Genomic DNA, 16,083 nt, shown 5'->3' with positions numbered 1-16,083 from the left:
GCTAAACCAGGAAGCTCTCGGGTTTCTGGACGCGCAGTCACAAAGCGCTCCCAGCTGGGGAGCACACAGATAAAAAAAATAAATTACCCAAATCACCCCAGACATGCTCTTAAATATCAGCCGTCAGCACCTGTAATCTCATAATGAAATTCACATCCTCTCGCACTGCGTTCCTTGCATCTGGGGGACGCGATAGGTTTGTTTATTTTTAGGGCGCTAACATTGAGGTTTAAATTCAAAATCGGAAAATGTAAATTTCTTATTTACGCAACAATTGTTCCAACAGTATTCTCATTTTTTTTTTGTGGATATAAAGTATTGAATGTCAGTGTCATCCCAGAAGGAACAGTTCATTGACGACTCAAGGTTCTTGTCTGGTTATATAACGGCTGTTTAGCAAGGTAGCTAGCCAGCTCAGAAGTATCTTTTGTTTTTTGTTTTTTTCTTTCTGTCCAAGGGTGTGAATGAGCCATAAATGAACATGCTGTAAAATTTACATATGAAATTTAAAAAATACATTTCTATTTTTGGTTGGCACAGACATTATTTATGTGTATGCTGGAGTATTAATCTTTCAGTTGCCTGTAGCCAGCAAGCAGATAGCATTGTGTTTTCTTACTTAGTGTTTTTAACATTTACTTAATTATGACCAAAATTATTGGTTAACACACTTTGTGTAAGTACAGTAAACCTGAGGAAGCTATTAAAATCAGGTGGGCAAAGGTCAATTGCGGTGTTTTCTTAAATTTCTGAAAAGTCGCATGTTCAATAATAGGTCTCAAATGATTGAAAACAAGCCAGGGCGTGATGATCAGTGTTTTATTACCTTGAAGGAAATATCACAGTCATGGTCATGTAGACCACCTGGCACAGATATCTACTTGTTTAAAACTTAACTCAACTTAAGCTACCTATCAATAACCATATTCAAACAGTTTTTTCCCCCAGTTATTTTGCAAATTAATATTTTTTCTTTGAACGGGCTTATATAGGGATGTAATGCAGAGGGTTGCTTTGGACATTGTGGACAGTGACTGCTTTTGACATCATGTGTGAAAACGTCCTCTCACTCTCCACTGTCTTTTCCCTGTAAAATAAAAAAAATTAAAAAACATGGACTCAAAACAAATTACATTGCATTGCAGGCATTTTAGCAGACGTTCTTATCCAGAGTGACTTGCACAACTTTTTACATAGCATTTACATTGTATCCATTTATGCATCTGCATATATACTGAAGCAGTGCAGGTTGAGTACCTTTGCTCTAGGGTACAATGGCAGTGTCCTACCTGGGAATCGAACCTGTGACCTTTAGGTTACAAGACCATCTCCTTACCCGTTATACTACATTGCCGCCAAATCTACCCTCCAATCTCTTTTCTATTACTGCACACTGTACGTTTCCCGACGTGTGAAAATCTGCACATTGGGCTACCTTGGCGCTCAGGTCGCGGCTCCTGGCCCTCAGCTTGTTCACCTGGGACTCTGCGATGTCGGCACGCTCCTGGGCCTCCTCCAGCTCGTGCTGCACCTTCCTGTACCTGGACAGGTGGCTGTTGGCTTGCTCCTCCTGTACAAAAAGCACACAGTTATATTAGATGCGCACAGACCTGGGTCAAATACGTTTGTTTTGGATTCAAATGCTTTTCTGTGCTCTGTTGATCTTGCCTATGACCAGAAGGCGGGGTTTGTACTTTTTTGAGAGTAATTCATTGTGTTCCAATACACCAGACAAGACCAGTAAAGCGTAGAAAAGTATTTTAATCCAAAACAAATATGTATTTGACCCAGGTCTGGATGTGCATAACTGTCTTAGTATCAAAAATAACATCAGATCCTTTGAGGTTAATTGAGTGTGTGACTCTTTCGATTAATTCTGTTCTCTACAAATCAAGTTCGTTGTTATGTGAGAAGATTAATTTTTATACCAAATGGTGTTAGAAAACCGATAAAAAAAGATCAGTTTGCTCACAGATTCCTCGGCTTGTCGCTTGTATGCTTTGACCTTTATCTGCAGTTTGTCCACCAGGTCCTGCAGTCTAAATATAGTCTTTTTATCCTCGTCAGACTGTCTCCAGGCACGCACAAACACACAAAATAAAATAATAAAATACAACCCATCACAAGAGATTAGCAATGAAAGAGGGAAGATGAAGCTTCACTAAGCTCCGTAATGGGTGGAGTTGTTATGTTCTGTCAATTACAGACTCCAATGGTCAAGGGGTACGACTTTCCATGGCAAAACACAGTGAAATGTTCAGTGTGAGAATGCCATTGATAGCCACACATTTTGTGGTTCATTCTACAATCCCTTCAAATGGTTATCCCCGAGTAGCACGTTGCACTGGCTACATTCACACATACTGTGGATTATATTTAAAAAATAACAAACTGTGTGAAATCATAGCCCTGTGGTATTGATAACCCTTTTTTTTTTTTTTTTTTTTTTGCTTTGCCAGACATTTCAGATTCTTTACTTTCCCAAAAAGGAATGCTAACTCCCAATATACTTTTATGAGCGTTAAATTAAGTACATTGCAAACTGATAAAAAGTGATATCGCTGCAGGTTGTTAGAAAGATAAGCAGGAATTATCTATCTGTAATTAGTGTGAATGGCAAAAGCTGAAAGGCTTGTTTAGCTAAAATATATATAGCCATTTTTAACCGTATTAAATAAATTGGTTCATTGGTTCTTTTTTTTCCTCCTAATTAATTAAAAATTAATAAATTATTTAATTACTTGAATGGGCCCTTTCCTCACTGGTAACTTCTTGACTAGAAATTTAGTATTTCTGTAACTAGGTAGCATTTGGGAATTGCTATATTTTTACCTGCATTTAGGCAGATGGAATTAAATTCAGCTCCATAGCTAAATATTGCGAGGATTTCTCCTCTCGTGCTTATTCGCTGATTGCTCTCCTTTCTTGTCGAGATCCTATCGCTCCCCTTTCTCTTTCTTCTCAGCATCTGTGTTCTGCAGTACTTCACCTGGTAAGTCTGTTCCTTAATCTTCCGCTCGTACTTCCGCAGCCCCTTGACCGCATCAGAGCCGTGTTTCCGTTCAACCTCCAGCTCATTCTCCAGCTCACGCACCTGGAGTGGGGCCAGGTTAGCTTCTCGTAACGTCCAGGCAGACATATTTTCATATGTATTAGGGTTATGTGTCGTGTGTTGTCACTCTTTGTATGGCACCATATCAGCACCACTTTTTAAACACCCTACCCTGGTCTCCAGTTTCTGGAGCTGCTTCTTCCCGCCCTTCAAGGCCAGACTCTCGGCCTCGTCCAGACGGTGCTGCAGGTCTTTGACCGTGACTTCCAGGTTCTTCTTCATCCTCTCCAGGTGAGCGCTGGTGTCCTGCTCCTTCTTCAGCTCTTCAGCCATCATGGCTGCCTTTGCACATGAAACGAGGGCCTTGTTAATCTGTGACTATCTGGGGATTCACATAGGACAGTTAGCCAAAGGTCGAAGAGTTGAAGGCCTTACATCAGTGATAGCCTTCTTGGCTTTCTCCTCAGCGTTCCTGGCCCCCTGAATGGAGTCCTCCACTTCGTTCTGAATCTGGGTCAGGTCACTCTCCAGCTTCTTCTTACTGTTGATCAAACTTGTGTTCTGAAATTAAACGTGAACAGCCACGAAAGGCTCCATTAACACAAGGCCACGTATTTTGACTCACCTTCACTGTGTGGCGAGTGGTGATAGAAGACTACCTGGGAGTGCAGCAGCTGGATTCTCTCAGTGGCGTCTACAAGCTCTTGCTCCGCCATTTTATGACTTCTCTCGGTCTGTTCCAGAGCACCCCGGATCTCTTCAATCTCAGCCTGAAAGAAGACGCTTCTGCGCTCTGAGATGGTGACCTGCTCCTTCATGTCATCGTTGTTCCTCAAGGCATCGTCAAGATGCAGCTGTGCTTCCTTTTCGGTGGGAAAAAAACCGCAAATCAAGCTCAGATTTGGTACACGGCTGATCAATTGTGGCATAAAGACCAACTATTAACTTAGTAAATCCTCAATAAAAGAAATACATTTTTTTTTTAAATAATCCATAGCTATTGGGAAAAGAGACCTTTAGCTGTGTCTGAATGTTCCTCAGCTGTCTCTGGGCCTCGGCAGACTGGCGGTTGGCACGGCTGAGCTGAACCTCCATCTCGTTGAGGTCGCCCTCCATCTTCTTCTTGACTCTCAGGGCGTCGTTCCTGCTCCTGACCTCAGAGTCCAGGGAGCTCTGCATGGAGTCTACGATCCTCTGGCTGCTCCTCTTCAGCTGCTCGATTTCCTCGTCCTTCTCTGCGATCTTCCTTTCCACCTCAGACTTCACCTGATTCAGTTCCAGCTGGACTCGAATTATCTTGTATTCTTCATGTTCCAGGGATGCCTAAAAAATATTTGTTTGAAGTAGTAAAGATCAGCTTATCATTCATGTGAATGTATGTTCAAAATGGTGGTTTTGTCATTACCTCTGCCTCATCTAATGTAGTCTGAATCTCCATTTTCTCTTGCTCCATCTGTTTCTTTGACTTTTCCAGCTCATGCATGGATTTTCCTGTCTCTCCAAGCTGCTCTGTGAGATCCACAATCTCCTCTAGAGGGGATACAAATTCAACAAAACATTCTTTTTAAGCACAGCAATTATTTAAAGTTGCTTGTCTTCTGTGCTAAAGAACAAAATACCAATAAAAAATCATACGTTGCAGGATTTTATTTTCACGTTTCAGCATTTCGAGATGTTCCAGAGATTCCTCATAAGCATTCTTCATCTTGAAGTTCTCGGTGCCCACGGAGCGGACCTCTTTCATGGCTGCCTCGAGCTCGGCCTGGCTCTCCTCGAATTTCTGCTTCCACTCTGCCAGGACCTTATGGAAGAAGTCACCGATTAACCAGGCCAATAGAAGTTGATACCAAAAAGAAGCTCACCAATAGAAGGCAATTTTTTACCTTGTCAAAGCTCTTCTGTTTCTTGTCTAATGTTGCAGCAGCTCCGTTGGCTCTCTCCACATCCAGCATTAGGTCTTCCACCTCACTCTGCATTCTCTGCTTGGTCTTCTCCAGAGAAGAGCATTTTGAGTTGATAGCCTCAGCTGCTTCCTCAGCATCCTGAAGACGCTGAGCCAACTTTTTCCTAGAAGAAGTCAACTAACATGTTAAATGGCACACATATAATTTTGGAACACCTGATTCTACTAATTAGCAGCTAAGTGAGATCTCTCTGTCGAATGAGGTGTGCTTTGTTAGAGTTGGACAGAAACCTACAGGTCAAAACATAACACATATCTCTTTAAAGTTAACAGTAACAAGGTGGGGAATGAAGTACTTGAGTCCGTCCGCTTACTTGGCCTCCTCCAGCTCCTCGGTGCGCTGGATAGCATCGGTTTCGTATTTGGTTCTCCACTGAGCCACCTCGCTGTTGGCCTTGGACATTCCACGCTGCAGCTCGGCCTTGGCCTCCTGCTCCTCCTCAAACTGCTCCCTCAGCAGGTCACAGTCATGGCGGGCCGACTGCAAGGCGTGGGCCAGGGCATTCTTGGCCTAGAGAGGATATTAAGTATTACATATTAGCTGCTCTAAACGTTTTATTTCATTAGCATGTGCCTCTGTATTGTCATACAGTGTCTGTCCCTAAATAAGATGTTATTTCTAGTGAAGGAAGAGTGAGGCTCCAGGAACATCACAATGGGTGGTGTGACCATATGAAGTAAATCACTGACTCTTATGAACAAATTAAAAAGCATTTGCAAAAAGCAGCAATTCGTTCAAATTACTGAGCGACTGATGAGACATGATTGGACTTGCCTTTTAAGGTTGATAAAGCCTTGCTATCCCATGGCACATAATTTAATTCTAACAAAATGAAAATCCGTCCTTATCTGTCATCTAATGGCTACCTTAATTTCCTCTTCATTCTGCCTCTTAAGCTCTTCAATTTGTTGAATATATCCTTGTTTCCCTCTAGTCAGTTGAGAGACAAGGGAATCCTTTTCTTCCAGTTGGTGTGACATTTCACCTTGAAGAAAGAAAATCAATACATTCACCGAAGAAATGTCAAAAGACAGTTAAATTGCATATTCATTCACTAGGCTGTATACTTAATGTTAATTAGGTAGCTAATAATACCATTTTCTGTCTGGAGTCGAGCCTTTTGACTTGTGAGGCCGTTGATTAATCGCTGATGCTCTTCTTCTTTGGTCTTGGCTTCGTTCAAACGGTCCTCTAGGGAATGGCACATTTTCTCAAAGTTCATCTAGAAAGTAATATTGTACCATGTAGGTCAGGTGATTTTATCGTATTAACGTTGAAGATTAATATGATAAATGAGATGATTATGATGATGAGATGATCTGCATAACAGTTTGTGTCTTACTTTTGCCTTCGCCAGGGCCTCCATGGTGCCCGAAAGATCATCCACCTCCAGCCTCAGCTCACTCTTCTCCTTCTCCAGCTTCTGCTTGACGCGCTGAAGGTTGTCGATTTGCTCTCCCAGCTCTGCCACGCTGTCGGCCTGCTTCCTGCGCAGGGCGGCGGCGGTGGCCTCGTGCTGCAGGGTGGACTCCTCCAGGTCCCGGCGCAGCTTCTGGAACTCCGTCTCGCGCTTCTTGTTCATCTCGACCTGAGCGGCGGTCGCGCCGCCGGCCTCTTCGAGCCTCTCGCTGATCTCCTCAAGTTCCCTGGAGAGCTCGGCTCTCTGCTTCTCCACCTTGGCCCGAGCAGCACGCTCGGCCTCGATCTCCTCCTCCAGCTCCTCAATGCGGGCCTTGGGGTTAGAAATCTGTTTCGTTTTTCCGTGGCAGCTATTTTATTTGAGAGCCGTGGAAGCTTACTCAGCAGGGATCTTTCTCTTCTCACCTGAAGCTCTTTTATCATCTTCTGAAATTGAGCCCCGGCAGCCTGTTCATCCTCAATCTTACTCTGCAACTCAGTCACTTCAAAGTCTTTTCTGTTACATGAAACATTTGATAATGTTGAAAGGGCAGAGTTTAATGCATGATGGTATTATATAATGTGCACCATATGAACCCAAGGGACAATCTGTAATCAAAGTAACAATATTTGAATTTTCAGCTAATGTATTTTGCAGTGTATATTAGGCTGCAAATATTGTATATACTGAGAGATAAGATCAGCCATTGTAACTGATAACATTAAGTCTTCTAATACCACTGATTAATACCACTCATTGTTTTGCTTTGTACCAAATGCTCCAATCAGTTTAAGTTACCGAGAGGACTAACCCTCTGACAATTATTGGCCTAGGAAAGCTACATAATTTCCTAGGCCTACATAGCTAGCTCGATAATTGGTATCACCAGCTAGGAGACATTTTCTCCTTCTTGTTGATACATGCACTGCATCTGACTTACCTGCTTTCTAACAATAAGTCTTGCAAGTATTATAACTGTTAGAACAAATGCCTCTTCCATTCAACTGAACATTTCCAGGCATATTTGTACTCCTTAGCAATTCTCGGAGAACTAAGGCTAAAATCCCGGGTTACTAAGACACTATAAATGAATTTTCTTTAATGCGAGCAACACTCACTTCTTCAATTTTTCTTCAAGCTGCTGCTTGTCATTCTCCAGATCCATTAAGCACTCCTGGACGAGCTTCAGATCACCCTCAAGCTTTCTCTTGGATCTCTCCAGATCCATTCGGAGCTTCTTTGCTTGTTCCAGAGAACCTTCCAGCTGAAATTATGCATGTATCTGATGACCTCATTACTGGATAAACTAACTAAATGAATTGAATCCTATCTGGCCACACACTGCTAGCAAGGCAACAGGTCTTTTTCTGTCACTTTATAAGCTGTTCACTCATTACTTACATCATCAACTTGCTGTTCAAGCTTAGCCGTGGCTTTGGTCAGGCAGTTGACTTTGTCTTCTTCTGCCTGGAGGTCTTCAAGGGTCTGCTGATGTGCCTCCTGGAGGGCTTTCTTCTCCTTGGTGAGCTTTGAGATGTTCTCATCTTGGCCTGTTATTTCCTCTATCAGGTTTTTCACCTGCAAATGTTTGTTTGTGTTAGTGCACAAGCTTGGTACTGATGTCTCGCTTGTTTTTTTAAAAAATGCAATAAATCTTCCGCATTTGAATGTAAACCTTGTTTTCGGTGGCGTGTTTCTCCTTCTCCACTTTGGCCAGCGTGAGCTCCAGGTCGTCGATGTCCTTCTTCAGCTCACCGCACTCGTCCTCCAGCTTCCTCTTCTTCGCGCTCAGCTCAGCATTGATCTCCTCCTCATCCTCCAACCTCTCGGCCTTCTCCTTCAGTTTTTCTTCGAGCAGGATTTTGCTTTTGATCAGGCCCTCGCATCGTTCCTCAGCGTCAATCAGGTTGTCTGATTCCTGACAACGTGTAGAAAAGCTCATCATTGCAATGTTTGTAAATTTATGATGAATAACATCATGCGTTAACGAGAAGTGGCTCTGTAACTACGGACCATAAACATTGATCGCCATTAGTCGCTTCGTTTCTATACAACATGGTTATCAATATTAATTACCAGTTCAAGCAAACATTGTGGTTTTGTGTTACCTTTTTTCCCCTCATAATTTGAAGGAATTTCTTGGTCTTCCTTAGCAAAATATTTTAATTTTGTGGCTGAGAGGGCTATGAAGAGTCCTAACATTGGACTCCATAATTTAATTTCTTGAACTTACTGCCTGAACTTGAAGGAGGAGGTCGTTTTTTTCTTGCATAATGGAAACCATTCTTTCCTCGAGCTCTTTTCTTCGCAGTTCAGATTTGACGTAGTCTTCTTTGCACTTGGTGAAGTCCTCCTTCATCTGGGCCATCTCCTTCTCAGACTCTGCGCTCTTCAGGAGGGGCTTAATCTTGAAGAAGAGCCTCATCCACGGCCAGTTCTTCACGTTCATGAAGGAGCGGATGTTGTACTGGATGGTGAAGAGGGCATCCCTTTTCAATGAAACAAAAGATTAGAGTAGGATTTCAATTTGAAAATGAGAATTAGAAGAAGGCACTTTTCGTTAACAGTTTCATAACCCTTTATACCCTGTGACATAATATCCGCTGTGACGTATACATTGGAAACCCAAGGGTACCTTCTCTCTATCATCTTGCAGTACTCTGCCCTGATGAGGTACCCGCGGCACACAGCCTGGGTAGAGGTCACCACCTGAGCCAAACGCTCATCCCTCATCTCCTCCAAAACTCCCAGGAGGCCAGCTTTGAAGAAGACCTGGAATGCCATGTGCGTCAAACAGTGTCAGTGCAGTAAGATACACCTGCCTCGCTTGTTAATGAAAGGATTTTGTCTTGTTGTACATTGTATATTTTCATATATACTACATGATGCATTGACACTCTGTAGCATTAATACAGTCAGAACTTCTTTTGTATTCTGTATTTCATCATATTATATTGTAGCCAATGCTATTCCACGTTACTTAAATACGGTATAAAGGTGGGTGCTGGATCTCTACTGTTCTGAAAATCAAATACAAATACGCAGAACGATACAGTATCCAAAAAAAAAAACCAGATTACCTTAGTGTGCCCGAATTTGTAATCCTCATGGTCCACATCAATGGAGCCCAGAAGCTTCTCAGCAGCTTTCTTGTTGTCCATGAACTGGCCCTCTGGGACAGCACTGGCATTCAGGATCCTGTACCTGGCGTAACAGAGCGAAGCCCACCAGTGCCCAAACAGCTCCACCCATCTTATTCTTTTAAACGGGTTGGGGGGGGGACGGGGGGGGGGACGTCTTTTTTGGGCCATACCTCTGCTTGAAGTCACCATAGGCGATCCTGCTGGGGAAGCCCTTCCTGCAGATCCTGATCCCCTCCAGCACACCGTTACAGCGCAGCTGATGGATGACCAGCTGATTGTCCATGACACCTGATGGTGATAGCAATAATCTATTTACATTTTTTTATTCAAATATAATTTGGTATTTTAGTATTTTTATGGTTATTGCTCCTCTACCTGGAGTTTTGGTTTCATTAGGAATCAAGCACCGCACAAAGTGTGGATGAGTTGTCCTCAGATTGGACATCAGTTTGTTCAGATTTTCCTGCATTTGAAAAAAGTGGCTTTTGAAACGCTAGTGAAGGGAGGTTCTCCTGTATGACCAAAAGCAGTATGATTTTTATAGTCACTGCATTTCAAAATATATGTCATCCATCCCTAAGGACATGGTACATTGTGATTTGATTAAACCTGGGTTGAATTCTGAGCACAAGGATAGGAATGGCTTGCTTGTGTCACAAATGGCTGTGTGTTTGATTCCCAGTTGAGGTGCTCTCATTGCACCCTTGAGCAAGGTACTTAACCTGAATTCCTTCAAGTAAAATAACCAGCTGTGTTAATGGATTTTAAGTGAAAGGTTTAAGCTGTGTAAATCACTCTAGACAAGAGCATCTGCTAAATGCTGAAATGCAATGGCAGGCTAGCTTGCCTGGAACAGGTTAGCTTACCCGGAACAAAGCAGACACTGTCTGAAAAGAGGATCCTTTCTTTTTTCCACCTTTCTTGGCACCACCTGCTGCATCTGTGAAAATATTGCAACAGGACAGGACATGCAACCCTAAGCTGTATTTGAAGGCCAACTACAGTTCTTATAGTAATCTTTGTGAAAAATATAGGTTGGGGATATGATTTGATGTTGACAGAATGGGTTGTCTCCTGTTCATGAGAAAGAAAAGGTTTTAACCATGATATTGATTTTAATTTTATATGTAAAGATGCAGAATTACCGTCGGCTGCAGAGAAGCCAGCGTAGAGCGCAGCCAGAACTTTCAGAGGCGATTTCTGGAAGAGCTGCACCACGGACTCGTTGAGCGGGTCCTTGTTCTTCTCCAGCCAGCCGCCAAGGTTGTAGTCCACCGTGCCGGCGTAGTGCACCAGGGAGAAGTGGGCCTCCGGCTTCCCTTTGATGGGCTTGGGCTTCAGGAAGTAGCTGTTCTTGCCGAGGTGTTGGTCGTAAAGCTTGTTCTTGAAGGAAGTGTCTGTGGACTTTGGAAACATGCACTCCTCTTCAAGGATGGAGAAGATGCCCATTGGCTAGGGGATGAGGATTGAATGGACTGTTATAGCTCTCCCTTATAGACAGATGTTATAGACAGTGTCAGGTCATTTCTATGATTGTCCTACAGTGATACATTCCAGAGCAGTAGTAGCGCAATTCATTTTATTTGAGTCAATTTGTTCATTTGAGATATAGGTTATATGCAATGTTGTATTTATTTAGGAAAGTCAAATCCTGTGCACGATGTCCATTCATTCCTGTTACTCCAGTCTTTGCCTTCCTATACAGACAGAATGATTTGCAGCCAGTTTGTTTATTTTTGTTTGCATTTGCTTAGATTTATCTAGCATTGTTGCTTGCATGCATAAAACTGCCCCTGAACATACCTTCTCAATAAGCTCAATGCAGGCAGCGAGGTCCATGCCGAAGTCGATGAACTCCCAGTCAATTCCTTCCTTCTTGTACTCCTCTTGTTCCAGCACAAACATGTGGTGGTTGAAAAACTGTTGCAGTTTCTCATTGGTGAAGTTAATGCACAGCTGCTCCAGTGTGTTGAACTAAATAAAAAGAAATGGAAATACATTCCTTTCAGAAACACGTAGTGATCTACTAATCCTAGGCAATGTTTATAATACAAGAAATTTGCATTTTCTTCTGTAATTCTGTCAAAGAAAAAGTGTACAAGTGTACATTTTTCTATGATTTATATTTATATTGGATTGTTGTTTAAAAAAAAGATGAAGAAAATAACACCTACATCAAAGATCTCAAAGCCAGCAATGTCCAGCACGCCAATGAAGTGTTGTCTCGGCTGTTTGGTGTCTAGCTGCTGGTTGATCCGAATGACCATCCACAGGAACATCTTCTCGTAGACCGACTTGGCCAGCGCGCCTATGGAGTTATAAACCTAAAAGCCGCCGAATTATGGGATGTCAGCGCAATTGAATGCTGAAGCTGAAACGCAGCCTTCGCCCCGAACAGAGCGCACTGTGTCGCCTCACCTGCTGCACGGTCTGGCCCTTGGTCACGTACTCGTTCCCCACCTTCACTCTGGGGCAGCACAGGTTCTTGAGCAGATCGGCCGAGTTCAGGCCCATGAGGTAAGCAGCTTTGTCCGCCTCTTCATTTTAAAGTACAAACGAGCGCAAATCCAGAACATCGCCATGATATGATGTTTAATATTCAAGGTTCACAGTGTGTAACAAGCTACCAAGCTAACTGCTCATCTGCAGTTAGCTAGCTGGAAAACTGGCAAAGAAAGCCCTGATAGAATTAGCCATTTATTTCATGCTGGCTAGATAACTAATGACGAAACACAAGGCCTCTAACATGCATTGTGACCAGAGATGTGTTGCAGTAACCATTTCAGAAACTTTCCAGATTAATGTTCAGTCAGCTGAATGATAAGATATTACAATACAAACTATTGTATGATATGGGTAAATGTGGTATTTGTGAGACTGTGTGTAATTTCTACAACAACAAAAAAGGAAGGATGCCGTGATTTTCATCAAGGTTATTAAAAGTTCCTAAAAAGAACACACTAAATTGAATGCCCTGTGTATCAGTGCTGGGAGAGTGAAGCAAAATAATCTTCCTAACTGGCATTATCATCAATTCTGTGTATTATGAGCAATTAATCAGCGAGCCAGTCGGTGGCAGTGTAGTATAATGGGTGAAGAGTTGGTCTTGTAACCTAAAGGTCACAGGTTCAATTCCCCGGTAGGACACTGCCGATGTACCCTTGAGCAAGGTGCTTAACCTGCATTGCTTCAGTATATATCCAGCTGTATGAATGGATGCAGTGTAAATGATGTGTAAAGAAAGTTGTGTAAGTTGCTCTTGATAAGAGCATCTGCTAAATGCCTGTAATGTAATGCAATGGTGTTTAGCAGTGAGCGGACTGCAGAGCATTTTGCATGGCTGGTGTGGGTCAGTTATTGACAGCATGTGACAGCTTTTTCTGAAACCCCGCCCTCCCATCGTTATTTTGTTCACCCTCGGTGCCGTCGGGCTCTGCCTGCTCCTCCCGCTGCTTCTGCTTGAACTTCATGTTCCCATGATGCATCACTGCGCCGGTCAGCTTGTAGATGCTCACTTTCTCATCTGCGGTGAAGCCCAGGATGTCTATGGCCTCCTGCGTGCGTGCGAAGACACAAGGAACAATTTGAAAATGCTGGTCATTACATTATATTACACTATATTTAATAAGCAGGAACTCCTTTGTCAGAGAAACGTAGGTTAGATGATATTAAAATGATTCGTCCGCCATTTTGTGGTTGACTGCACGTACGTCCGTTGCAACCAGCTCCTCGGCATCGTCAATGCTCTTCACTGCAATCTCCCCTCGGCTGACGAAGGCGAAGTCGTACGGGTTGGTGGTGATGAGGAGCATGTCTGAAGGATACACATTAACAATATGTTAAAATCTGTTTTTACTGAACAATGTTATTGCTTTTAGCAACAAGTGCCTTTTAGCTCCTGATCCTTGTATGTCTGTTTTTTTATTATTATATATTTTTATTTTTTATTTTTTTTATTTTTTATTTTCTTTGGTATGTTTTTAATATGAAACTTTTATTTTCCTGCTGCCATCTTGACCAGGACTCCCTGGCAGAAGAGATATTGTATCTCAATGGGACCTTCCTGGTTAAATAAAGGATAATAAATAAATAAAAACATGAGCTGCTGCGTGTGCGTTTGCGTGTGCATGCGTGTGCGTGTGAGTGTGTGTGTGTGTGTGTGTGTGTGTGTGTGCAGGTGTGTGTATGTGAGTGTGTGTTTGTGTGTGTGTGTGTGTGTGCATGCATGTGTCTGTGCCTGCACACGAGTCAGAGATAATGCCACAGGATTAGCATCAATTGAAGCGTATAATACAAGGGTAATCCAGAGTAAATATTACCTATGAGCTCTGGCTTCTTGTTGCAAGTCAGCTGGTAAAATATATGGTAGCTTCTCTCAGCAGACAGCTGGAAAGTAACTCTGGACTTTTCCAGCAGATCTTTGAGGAAAGATTTTATTTAAGAGTTAATTATTATTATTGTGAGAAGTACTTTCAACATAAAGAGTTCAGTGAGGCTAATACTTACAGGTTTCTATATCTGCAGAAGCAAGTTTACCAGTCGTGCCAAAGTGAATTCTGATGAATTTACCCTGTTACAGCACAAATCGCATGTGTTATTTAAACGAGAACAATGTGTGTCATTGCAGCTGTGAAATGTTCTGAATAACGTATGCGCCAAATTGAACTCACAAAGCGGGATGAGTTGTCGTTCCTCACGGTTTTGGCATTACCGAAAGCCTCCAGCAGGGGGTTGGCCTGAATGATTTGATCCTCCAGGGTTCCCTGTTAATCAAAAACAAATATTTTTATTCCTGTTTAAAAGAGCTTGTGGTGCGGAATGTAAGAAGAGTCCGCACGTCCAGGTTGGCGAGGACTTGCCTTCATTTTGTTGGCTGCCTCTTTCTTCTTGTCCCCAGACACCGCGATTGTCGCGAAGTACTGGATGACGCGTTTCGTGTTCACGGTCTTTCCTGCACCAGATTCTCCACTGCACAAAACAAGGACTCCACCGATTGTCACAGTAACATAGAGAATAATAATAATGATAATAATAATAATCACCATCATCATCATCACACTAATAATCATAGTAATATCGTCATTATGGTACATCATCGACAATCATACTAATAATCATAGTGATACTCACGTGATCAAGATAGACTGGTTTTCGCGATCTGATAAATACATATGATGAATACATTTGTATTAGAACACAAATGCCCTGTTTATTTTTAGCATAACGCCAAAAGTCTTGACATTACGTACCAGTGAGCATGGACTGATAGGCATTATCGGACAATGCAAAGATGTGCGGTGGAACCTCCATTCGCTTCTTGCCTCTGTAGGCCGACACCACTTCTGGGTTGTACACCGGGAGCCACTTGTAGGGGTTCACAGTGACGCAGAACAGCCCGGAGTAGGTCTGAAATTTAGAGTGAGAAAAAAAAAAACAAGCCCTCGAACCAAAATAACGCTGTCAAGTGTCAAATGTGACAAGTCGTGTGAAGTTGCTCTTTCTGGCTCACGTAGATCATCCAGGCCGCGTAACGCTCTTTGAGGTTGTACAGCACGGAAGGCTCGTTGAGGTGGGTCATCATGGCCATGTCCTCGATTTTGTCGAATTTGGGAGGGTTCATGGGAAACACCTGCTCCTCTTTGACAGTGACGGTCTGGGGGGGGGGAAAGAGCTAATTCAGAAATTGTTGGAAAATTGTATAATGCAACAGCCCCATTTATTCTCCTGTTCAAAGGTCAGAAAGATGCTCTTTCTGAGGTCTGCAATTAGGATTACACAATTGTTCAGATGTGTTTAGATGATTGTACCAAGCCATCCAAGTTGGCATCCTGTGTGGGGGGGGGCGCGATTACACGCTTGTTTCTGAGTATATCATTGGGTCAAAAATACTAGGCTGTCACATTATTGGCAAACACACACTCTTTTTATTCATCCCCTCCTCAGGTGCTGTATACAAGGAGCTCACCCTGTCATCGTGCGTCACAACGGTGGCTTTGCCCTCCTCCCTGCTCTGGACGGCCGCCTTCGCGTAGAGCTCGTTGCCGTCGGCGACGTAGCAGGCCGTCCTGGCGTCGAAGGGCCGGCTCTGCGCCTCCAGCCGCTCCTTCTCCGACTTGCGCAGGTACGGCGCGGCCGCCCCGAAAACCTCCATCTCTGCGTCGGTGCTCATGGTGCCCTCGCAGACCGCAGGTAAGCAGGCAAAGTCACAATACACACACACAAACAGTATACGCGATTCCGGATTACTATGAGAGGATCTTTGGTTGTTTATTACTGTAGACTATCTTTGCAGTCTCAAATTCTGTGGAGTGTCACAGGTCTTGTCAGTTCACGTGGTCATACCTGTTAACCAGTTCTTCGGCCCCAAGAAAGCTTTTTAGGCTGGGTATGATGAGAATCTCAATAAAAACAATCCTGTGAACCAAAGTTTTTGTTTTTTTACAGTAATTTTTTTTGTTTTGTTTTGAAATTCACATTGGCATAATGGAAATATCAATCTACAATCAATGCCACCCTTTCATTTTA

General features: G+C 43.0%; 1 protein-coding gene across 1 annotated transcript; it reads right to left on the bottom strand.

Moving 5' to 3' along the window:
* Position 1: 1 nt before the first annotated feature.
* On the bottom strand, positions 2-15,727 carry LOC118217177 (myosin-4-like). The gene is made up of 39 exons (XM_035399000.1): positions 15,524-15,727; positions 15,068-15,211; positions 14,808-14,964; positions 14,689-14,716; positions 14,418-14,526; positions 14,229-14,321; positions 14,065-14,128; positions 13,878-13,976; positions 13,269-13,372; positions 12,974-13,112; positions 11,977-12,095; positions 11,733-11,882; positions 11,362-11,532; positions 10,704-11,010; positions 10,425-10,498; positions 9,934-10,021; positions 9,729-9,846; positions 9,496-9,619; positions 9,051-9,187; positions 8,649-8,904; positions 8,091-8,333; positions 7,817-7,993; positions 7,534-7,679; positions 6,841-6,931; positions 6,359-6,748; positions 6,112-6,238; positions 5,883-6,001; positions 5,330-5,526; positions 4,936-5,119; positions 4,688-4,853; positions 4,458-4,582; positions 4,067-4,375; positions 3,712-3,915; positions 3,488-3,613; positions 3,224-3,394; positions 2,990-3,094; positions 1,973-2,068; positions 1,400-1,570; positions 2-25 (listed from the first exon to the last, which is right to left on the bottom strand). Exons 1-39 carry the CDS (start codon positions 15,725-15,727, stop codon positions 2-4), a joined length of 5,856 nt encoding a protein of 1,951 aa, XP_035254891.1.
* Between the last annotated feature and the right edge of the window lie 356 nt (positions 15,728-16,083).

This window comes from Anguilla anguilla, chromosome 17, assembly GCF_013347855.1.
Source record: "Anguilla anguilla isolate fAngAng1 chromosome 17, fAngAng1.pri, whole genome shotgun sequence".
NCBI classification, from domain to species: domain Eukaryota; kingdom Metazoa; phylum Chordata; class Actinopteri; order Anguilliformes; family Anguillidae; genus Anguilla; species Anguilla anguilla.
The sequence above is the reverse complement of the archived record's forward strand: the minus strand, read 5'-3'. Positions and strand labels throughout refer to the sequence as shown.

Bases quoted from the DNA above. Each gene is read 5' to 3' on its own strand.
- LOC118217177 (XM_035399000.1), bottom strand. From the start codon at position 15,727: ATGAGCACCGACGCAGAGATGGAGGTTTTCGGGGCGGCCGCGCCGTAC. The intron at 5,120-5,329 runs GTAAGCGGACGG...GACTTCTTCTAG, and splicing joins GAGGAGCTGGAGGAGGCCAA to GAAAAAGTTGGCTCAGCGTC. The intron at 3,095-3,223 runs GTAGGGTGTTTA...GCCCCACTCCAG, and splicing joins TCCAGAAACTGGAGACCAGG to GTGCGTGAGCTGGAGAATGA.